The 9,947-nt window shown below is 52.7% G+C and overlaps 1 protein-coding gene across 30 annotated transcripts in view; it reads right to left on the bottom strand.

Annotated features, from left to right (window-relative positions):
* Positions 1–886: 886 nt before the first annotated feature.
* AMOTL1 (angiomotin like 1) overlaps positions 887–9,947 on the bottom strand; it is a 167,337-nt gene continuing 158,276 nt past the window's right edge. For 18 of the 30 annotated variants that reach the window (XM_021062681.2, XM_021062683.2, XM_005667237.4 and 15 more), the window contains 2 exons: positions 7,436–7,711; positions 887–6,362 (listed from right to left, as the gene is read on the bottom strand). In XM_021062681.2, coding sequence (XP_020918340.2) covers positions 6,256–6,362; positions 7,436–7,711 — 383 coding nt within the window. In that variant the 3' untranslated portion in view covers positions 887–6,255. The remainder of the gene's footprint in view (positions 6,363–7,435; positions 7,712–9,947) is intronic. The other 12 variants (XR_014815024.1, XR_014815028.1, XR_014815032.1 and 9 more) reach the window with 3 other exon arrangements.

Below are 9,947 nucleotides of genomic sequence, written 5' to 3'. Positions count from 1 at the left end.
GTTCAAACCCCGCTCTGCCATCTTTCCCATGTTATTTGTCCAAAGGCTGTTTGAGCCTCAGTTTCCTTGTCTTTAAAATGGGGATGACCAGGTTGTTGTGAGAACTGAAGGCAGAAATGTGTGCAAACCACACCAGCCGTCACCAGGGGCCTAGAGGGGTGCCCCTCGCTCTCCCCTCTCTTACATTTAGGAAGCTCTTCCCATGCCAGGGCCAAGGGCAGAGAGGCTTCCACTCACGGGCGTGACTGGAGAACACCCTCCCCAATGGTGTTCCCAGGTCATTGTCCCCTTGGGAGAGCCCTTGGCTCAGGGACTCCGGCATTTATTCCGTCCTTCTGCTTCAGCCCTGGAGGTTCCCACCTGAATGTCACCAGTGTACCATGTGATTCCTGCCACAGCCCCCACTTTTCCTATGACCCCAAGTCACAAGCAAGGCAGCAACATCTGCCACATCCATCGTAGGGCACAGAGATGCGTCTGACTCCAGCCCAGACTCGAGGCCGAGGCTATGTGGGTTAATTCATGAGTGACAGTGGTCACCAGGAGGCCTGAACTCAGGAACGCCGGAAGAGGACACTTAGATGTGATCCAAGCGGCCACTGCCTCCCAGGCTCACGTCCCTGAGTTTCCTCTTTCCTTATTTATCCAGAGGGGCAGGGCAGGTGCACAGCAAGCTCCAGTGATCTGCACGACTCACTTTCTCCTTGGAATCAAGAGCATGTGTTGGTGCGAGCATGGGGCCAGCGGGGTGCACAGATGCCTCTGGAAGCCGAAGAGCAGGTGAGGCCACCTCTGGCAGTAAAACGAAATAAAATCCAACAGACACTTCTTGAGCACCCAGTATATAAGTCCCTCGGCAAAGAAAAGAGCAAGCATGAGGGAAAGAGCCGTTTTATCCATTTATTATATACAATATTAAGGCACACGTTTAAGCAGCAAAGAATAGGCAAATCTTTGGCTGACCAACAGTCTCAGTGTTTGCTCTGGGGGACGTGGACGTGTTCTTGGGCTTCCCCACTCTGTGCACAGCCCACCCGGCTGTGCAGTTCTGTACCCCACTTTTGACACAGACCAGCAACACGAAGATGCCAAGACGTGACATCAGAGTCCGCTGGAGAGAACACAGCATCCGGCCACCAAGCACGGTGACCTCACACACACAGGTGGGAAGCGGGGTGGCCCCCCTCTCCCTCCACAAAAGAGGAAAACACCTGAAGTCAAAGAAAACCACTGTGGATCAATCTGCTTACATTCCGTTCGTAATAAATACTTACAGGTGTCTCTAAGTGAACAGAACCCTAGGCGAGTAGCATGTAAACACAACTCGGGGAGCTGATACAAGAGAACGCTGCATATGTACTTCATTATATTGAACACAATATTGTAACTCTGTGAAGCAGCACAGTTTCATGACAAAGAAACACCTCGATCTTAGCCTTAATATGACAATAACATGCACTGAAGTCTAACACGGTTTTTACACAACTCCTACCGGAGGCTTAGCCTCGTGAAGATGTGCTGACATCTGCATGAATGCAGAGACGTGGACACATACAAGGCATAGCAAGAGAGCAGATTTTTAAAAACGAGTCCACTGGAAGTTACAGGTATGAATGATGACTGGCCTCCTCTAAAGCGTCACTTGAGAGGCGCTAGGAGTCCAAAGACTCAGCTCCGGGAATATTTTAGGGGCTTTTTTTTTTTTTTTTTTTTTTTAAAGCTAAATGGATGTGACTTACCTTAATCTCCCATCTTTCTTTATCCAAATGAGTGACTGATTGGGGATTATTTCCAAAGGTTAAAGCCATCCTTAGAGGATGATGGTTTCTCATCTCTAAAGATTCACAAAAGGAATGTTCTAGGCCCTCCGACATCATTCTAATAGAGGCGTGTGCCAAGTGCTTCTACTGGGGCAGCACGGCAGTCATCAGCATTGTCTCACAAAGGGTCACCTTTTAGGGAAGGTGGGTGAGACGGGACACCTGGATCTTCTAGGTATGAAGACAAGAAGCTCGACATGTGCCCTTACGGTCGCACCTCATGGGTCTGCACTGACCCACACGTCTCTCTATACCATTTAATTCCCAGACGAGAAGAGGAAATACTACTTCAAAGAAGAGACCAAAGCATTGCGCGTGAGTTCCAGAAGAAATGCGTTTACTGAAATGCCGACCTTTCCCCGCTCCCAGCTCATCAGCTTCTGGTAACTTCGTCACTACTCTGCTGGTCTCCCCCCCGGAGCCACGCATCGGAAGCAAACCCATCAGACAATCCTCATGTGGAAGGAAGACATTTTAAACACACGAATTCATTAGCTAGAAAAAAAGGAAGAGAAAACCAAGATTTGTGAAGCACATGCCAGATGCCTCAGGCGTCAGGATGGGAAGAAGGCAACTGGGGGCTGGACATTCAGTGTTTAAGAACAGTCACCGGCGCCCTCTGCAGTGCAGACCCGCAGCAGGATTTGGTTCTGGAAAACACCTCTTTGCACAACATCTGGCCGCTTGTGCTTGAGCTCCCTGCCTCGAGACCTTTCAAAGCCCCATCTGTCCTCCACTGCCTCCTGGAACCCTGCCTCACCTGACATGCACGTTCACATCCATCTCTAGGAGTCAGGCTGCCGTAGGGAGAACCTCTCACGCCCTCAGCCTCAGCATCATGAGGACACAGGAGGCTGAGGGCAACCCCAGGGGAGAACAAACAGGAGTGACGGCCAGCTTCTCTGCACAGGCCATTCTGTGCAGAGCCACCGAGTTCAAGTTCCATGTTCACAACCCAATGGGAGCAACTAGATAGACAACCCCAGCTCTCTGCAGTCAAATGCACATGCGTGTTCTAAAGATCGAGCCCTACAGGACTGAAGAGAGAGAGAAAGGCCTCCACTCTCTGCCCCGGCAACGCTGTCCTGCTCACCTGCTCCAAGCACGCGGAGCGAGACACCAGGGTTGGCTTCCAACCTCCAGGAAGCAGGAGAAAGGCTGAGAAGAAGATGCTACGGAAAGACTCTGTACATGCTCTGAAATTAGTGCTGGAATCCAGCAACATCTCCTGCTTCATATGGAATCCAGGGCAGCATGTGGAAACCGTCAGAGGACACATTCAAGGAGGAAGCAGTCAATCTGGCACATGGTCACCCAAGGCCAAGGTTACCTATTGCCCTGAGACAGGTCCCATGAGTTCCCATTCTGACACCAGTGGAAAGTTCTAGAGAAGGTCTGGCCTCTGGACTATGAGCAGGTGCTTTTAAAATAGATGTTTCGGCCCTGCTTACATCGGAACGGGAAGATAGCCATCTATGTCTGTGTTCATGGGCAAATCTAGGAGCTCTGGGCTTTAGTCCTATTTCTTAGCTCCCGAGGGGGTGGGGGCAGGTATGTGTGTGTGTGTGTGTGTGTGTGTGTGTGTGTGTGTGTGTGTGTGTGTGCTCGAGCACATGGCATGCAGGGGACAGAATGGATCAAAATGTAGCATGGAAAGATGGTTAGCAACCCCAAGTCAGAGGCAGTCCAGCCTGTGATGAAGGCACAGCTCCTCTCCCAAACTCTTGGTTCAGACCCCAGCTGCTTCTAGGAAAGAACTTGACCTCCCTGAGCCCCAGCTTCCTTCTCTGTGACATGAAGAAGATAAACTCAGCCCTGCTTGCACGTGGTTTGAGGACTCACTACAGGGTAGTTACAGCAGCGCTTGCATACAGTTGGCACTAAAAAAGGAAGCTGGGATTATTTTCTAAAATCCAGTGAAATAATGTATGGTCAGCTGCCAGAAGGCACAGAGGAAGTTCAGTATCTGCATTTCTCCTACAGGCATGCAGGACTTCCAGAAAGCTCTGAAAATGGAGAGTGTCAGGGCCCCAGCTGGGCAGGAAGTCTGCCTAAAAGAAGACATTTCAAAGCTGTAGATCCCTTTTTGTACAGAGGAATCTCGGCAGGTTAGAGGGAAAAAAAAGAAAGATTCACAGAGATGACCGCACAACTGAAAAATGGTGACATCTGTGTTTGCCTTCTGACAACTAACACACCTGGCACCTGGTGGGGGAGGGGAGGTACCAAGGAGAGCAAGTGCCCTCGTGCCTGAGCCGCCAATGAGCATGCTGGGTGGGGCATAAAGATAGGCTTTGCCTGAAACTGGGCTCTCACCTCACCCATTTCTAGGGGACACAGCCCACGTCTGGGGTGGCCCAGACACGGATGGTGGGGACTGGCAGAGGTGCTATGTCGTCCTATTTCTAAATGCTTTCTTTCCTTCCTGGGCCGCCAACATGATCAGGGGTCAAAATGTCCTTAAGAGTGAGGTGCCATCGACTGACCGTCATCACCTAGAGAAAGTGAGGGGAAACAGATTGGGATGGGGAACCCTCTGCCCCCTCCCACCCCCATGTGTCCATACGCACCCTGCCCCTACACCAGCCATGAGGCCTCCGCCCTTCCTCCTTTCACAGCAGGGCAGGGCTTGAGAAGCATCCATTCTGCTTACTCTGACCACTGGGTAGCTCAGAGACCCCCCTGAGCAAAGCCATTCGTTTCCTTTCCTCCCTCCCCTCTCCAGCCCACCCTCTGTCTTCCTTCTATCACCTTGATTTGCTGAGGCTATCACTTCACCCAGGTTACAAAGACCAACCCTAGAATGAGCTACCCAAGCAAAATTTCCTAAGCGATGTTGTCTTCAGGGCTCCACTGAAGTTGGACTTGAAAAAGCCTCAGACCTAGGGTGGTTTTTTTTTTTCCCTCTTCTCCCTCCCTTAAGCATGAGGAAAGGGACCTGGAGGGGGGGAAACTCTCAGGACCTTTCAGGAGCAACTGATGGCCTGACTAGCTTCTGTCTTCTGCTCCAGCACCTCCTAGATTCATAAAGCAAGCAGACGACTGAGGAGTGAGATGGAAAAGCCCATCGCACACGGCTAAGAGGCCCACCACCTCGCCTGCTCTTGGCTCTATGATTTTGGACCGAGTCGTCCCAATCTGAAACCTTGAGAAACCTGATCGCCCTAGAGATAGCGGCTTGGGCGGTTACAAAGCAAGTTCCCGGCGGGGCAGAAGCCCAGCGCTGACATGCATGCGCAGTCTGCACTCACCGGCGGGATGCGGGCGGTGGGCTGAGCCGTGGATACGAGCACAAGCCGGGAGCAGCAGAAAGCCCACGAGGTGCCTGGAGGGTTTCTGGATGCCACCAAGGCAAGCGTCACCTGCTTCCTGGAGTACAGTCCTGAAGGGCCTACCTCAGCAGGGCAATGAGCTGGGGATAGCAAACTCCACGCAAGAGCTGATGTGAGAGCGAACATAGTCGGGGCCGTGAGCTTACTGCAAGACATCTCAGCGGTCGAGCATCTTCCGCCTCGTCAGACCTTAACTAGTTCACAGTCAGAAAGAGGTTCATTGCGGTAGCCCAACTCCTCCAAGGTGGAGGGGCAGCCAGGAAGCCGGCCTACGGCTTTGTCCCTCTGGCCACTATGAAACACAGCAGGAACGATGGCCGTTCAGAGACTGCTCTGATAAACCCCAGAGCTAAGGAATTCTGCCATGGCTTAGTATAAAAGGAAACAAAATGAAGGAAAAAAAGGTTAAAAGGAAAGAGAATGAAGCAGAGACAAAAATGAACTCAGAGAAGGGTAAGCACCACGACCAGAAAGCGCCCAAACTTAGAAAATACTGCTCAATCCAGAAAGGCTGAGAAGCCTCAAAAGCTCCTGAAAATCCAAATCAAGGCGGCCTTTTAAACGCCCCATCACCCCGCACATTCCTCCTCCTGCTGCACCCACACGCATTCACAGACACCCTATGGAGCACACGGGTGATGGATGGTACATTATGTCAAGATGGACTCGGAGATGTCTAGGAAGTTCTTCTTAAAACAAGCTAAGATGCAAGGAGAAGGGGCCTATTCCAAGGGAGATCCATGCTCAGGTTTATCTGTTTATAACTAGAAAATGGGGGTACACCGACCCTCCCCAAGAGATACATGTTCTGTACAATGAAAAATTCCATTTCCTATGTCTTCTTTGTTTCCAAACCTACACGCATCTCCTCTCTTCCACCACATGCAGTCAAAATCCATGGCAGTCTCTTCACCTTCCGTCATGTAGGTCTCCTGTGTTTTTGTTTAAAACGTTTATAAAAAGTGTTCTCACTAGTCTGAAATCCATGTCAGCTCAAATCGTTCCTGATTTCCCATCCACAATCTTTTGATCTTTCTCCTCTGTCTTTGCCATGTTCCTTGTTTGTCAATGTTCTGTTGCGAAATTCAACAGGGATGCCGGTGTTAGATGAGAACTTCCATCATCTCTCCGTCGGGGAACTCGGGCTTGTGGAGCAAGCTGCTGATGCGGCCTTTGTGGTCAGGTGACTTCGAGTGGCCAGGAGAACTCTCTGCCAAAGAGAGGGACACATCACCAGCCTGCTTCCCAGCCCTCTCTACAATGGAACCATTTTAAGTAGCACCCTCACCGCCAGCGCACACAGGGAAGGCCATAGCGCCCCGCCCAAGGGGGACCAAAGCGACATGACTGGCCCTGGGCTTCGGACACAAAGCACAGGAGCAGGACATGGTGGGAGATGTCCGAGTGGGTGGCGGTGGCATCGGGACTTTGTGCAGGGCCCTCCCGCCTGCTCTCCCCTTCCTCTCAAAATAATCAAGTGCATGCTCGCCTCCAGCCAGGTCCTTCCTCAGCAAAGGGCACCCCAAGAATTAAATCTCCCAAAATTGACAACACGGTGTTTACTTGTCTTTTGGAGGATGCAAATGAGGAACCCCCAGGAGGAAACAATTCCTGTAGGTCCTCAAGAGCCCCACGTCCTCCAGAGGATTCCTGCAGAGGGCGCGCCTCACCCCACGACTGGGAACAGTCCGAAGCCGAGTCTGCTCTTCCCACGGACACGACTGGACTCATCACAAAACTGTCATATAGCTTCTCTTAAATATTTGAAAGCAACTCCTTAGTCCTGGCCTGAGTGCTGGGCCAGGCCACCTACTTTGCAGTTAAATCTCCCTTCTCCTTCAACCAGGAGAGACCTCTGACCCCAAAGCCTTGAGAGTAAACTCCTCGAAGGCAAAGTCTTTGTACCTCCTCCTCCTGATGGACCGGATGCCCGATACCAGCTCCCACCCCGGGGAGGAGGAGGGCAATTCCCTAACATCCCTCGAGGGTCCGTTTTCCCACCTCCCAGGGGCAGACTAGTGACAAAGCACGCCCTAAGAGAGCAGGTGCAAGTTGTGTGCTCCTTTAAATGGAACTAAATTAGAAGTCTCTATACACATTTCTGGAATAATGAAGAGCCCCTGGCCCTGGTGCATCAGGACAGCCATAAGCAGAAGAAAACCCATCAAGTGAGAGTTCAAGGGTGCCCCTGCTCCCTCCCCAGCTCAAGAAACGCCTTCCACCGCCCAAGACCAGGCAGCTCAATGGACCCTGGGAGTGTGAGAGGAGGTGGGGACCTCGTACCCGGTTTCTCTGCCGTCCCCTTGGCCGCTGGGTGCTTCAGGACCGGGCTGTTGGAGGGCGTCCCGCTCAGCCGGCCGCGTGTGGGCAGGGAGGCCACGCTGGGCCAGAAGAGCTCGGCACTCTTGTCCGTCTGTGTGCTGCTGTCCTTGCTGCCCGTCTTCGAGTGGGCACTGCCGGCCGAGGTGGCAGGGGCTGCGGGGGACAGCGCTGCAGCCGGCGGGGTGGGCAGCGCGGGGGCGGAAGCATGCTCGTGGTGCTCCTTCCCCAGCAGCAAGCCTGAGGGCGAAGACCAGCTTTTTCAATGCCCTTCCCGACAAACAAAACCCAAACCAAGAGAAACCTAGTCTGGGGCGGGGAAGGAGATGTCAGGCAAACTGGGCACGACATGGTGTGACAACGGATAGGACGCAATTATTTTCAGGGTGCTGGGGAAGAACAGAGAAGAGGTGCCTTTGACACAGAGGGTCCAGGGGTTGGTGGCCGGGGGGCTATCATGGGTGGCAGCCACGTGCTTAAGAAAACCTGAGGGCCTCCCTGCTCCAGACATGTCCCCACGGCCTGCTGCTCTGCTGAAATGCCCCCAACGCCACCCCAGTCTTGGGAATGGACTTGGGAATGGTCGCCCGCAGGCTGGGGTCAAAACAAACATGCTTTCTGGTCAGGGCAACAGAGACAATATCATCAAATACTCCCCCCAAAGAGATCTTTGCCATGGAAAGCCCTGTCCTCCAAAAAGAAGCCAGCTGGGCTCCTGGGAAGGGCTGCTCAGCCCTCTTCTCCCTCCCTGCACATCCTAAGAGCAGAGAGGTGGCAGGAGAAGAGGCAAAGGGAGGCATGAGCACAGCTGTCCCTTTGCTCAATGCCTTCCTGCCAAGCTGATGGGAGAGCAACAGTTATAAGAGTGAAACATGGCCCGTATTGAGAAAAGTGCCAGCCCTCCGGGCCACCAGCCTGTAGAAAATTCAGGAAGCACAATCAAGTGTCTGCTCGCTTATTTTAATGAGCCAGCAATTCATTAAGTCTCCTCGCCAGGGCTATTTCAAGATGCCCATTCATTACATGACATGACTCAGTTCAGTCTGTGTAGAGCAATGCTTCTCAACATGTCATGTGCATGTCTATCACTTGGATATTGTTCAAATGCAGATTCAAGGCAGTGGGTGGGGCCTGAGATTCTGCTTCTCTAACAAGCTCCCAGGGGATGCTGGTGCTGCTGGTCCACGGACCAGACCTTGAGTACCAAGGGGCTTTGGCTGGGTGTTTCACACACATCATCCCACTGCATACTGCACAACACTCCTAGATCCTGTTGTTCACCTTTGTCTTGCAGAAAGGGAAGTGGACGCTCAGAGAAAGTACTGTCTGGATGCTAAGAAGTAGTGGAAGTGGGATTTGAACTCAGCTGTGCCTGCCTTTAAGTCCACCCTGTGTTCTTTCTGCCTCATCACCCTGCCTGTCAAAGCGCCACCAGAAAGGTGTATATTGTCACCTCTACCTCCTTCCAGAGGCCCGCAGGCAAGACACGGCGGAAACACTTTAAGGACTGTGCCCTGTACCCCTGAGACCTGCATGTGTGCCTCTGCCTGGAACCTCAGAGGGTCCCGCTCTGTTCTTGTGACAGGTGGACACCAACGAGGAGGAGGAATGCTAATGTGGAGAATATAGCAACTCTTTCTGCAGCCAGTTCCTCTGGCTCCAGGGCCTGGCTGGGACACGACAAAGGCCAGGGGTACAGACCCTAGATGCCTGCCTGGCTGGAGGTCACAGACTGGCCTCTGCCAGGGAGCTTTCTGTCGGCCTTGGGCATCCCCTATCAGGTGCATCTGAGCATCGCTATCCAGGTGTTCTAGCTGGGGTGGGGAGCTAAGTGTCCACGAGGGTCTTTGAAGATCTCAGCTGCCGTCCACACACGTCCTCTTTGAAGTGCATTTCCTTGGAGGGCAGGGGCTGCAGAAGTGACCCATCGGGGGACCTCAAACAGAGATTCTGGCTGGGTGACTTTGATCTCCCCAACTCTGTCATATTCATACTGCAAGCTCTTATCCCTCTGGCATGAAGCAGCCAAGCTCCTCTGGGGTTCTGTGCTGAGGAAAACAGGCTCTCAGCTCCACAGAGAAACAACACACTCTGACCTGTGGAAATGCATCAAAGAAGGGCCAGGCCCCTGGGGTGGCAGAGTGCTGGACAAGAGTGGACAACGTGTGTCTGGGAGGGTGGCCTGCGTGCTGGGTGGCTCTGCCTCTTCCTCTCCAGACTCACCTGGCCACTGGCCTCCTGACCCCAGGAAACCCATTTGTGGCTAAGACCGTATCTGCAGAACTCTCCTCAGCGCACTGCCTGTGCAGCAGCAATCCAACAAAAGCAACACCACCAGCCCCTTAGGCTCGCGAGCACTGCTTCCAAAGCATTTCTCTCTGGTCTCATTTAGCCCTTGCTGTGACCCCATGGGATACAGCAGGGCGGACACCTGCAGACACCAACTTGCTTTTCTAGACACGGAAGCAGAGATGGA

The sequence above is a fragment of the Sus scrofa genome, chromosome 9, assembly GCF_054392235.1.
Source record: "Sus scrofa isolate SSC_HxYL_T2T_F1_AM1 chromosome 9, Sscrofa_HxYL_maternal_Yorkshire_Landrace_v2.0, whole genome shotgun sequence".
Taxonomy (NCBI): domain Eukaryota; kingdom Metazoa; phylum Chordata; class Mammalia; order Artiodactyla; family Suidae; genus Sus; species Sus scrofa.
The sequence above is the reverse complement of the archived record's forward strand: the minus strand, read 5'-3'. Positions and strand labels throughout refer to the sequence as shown.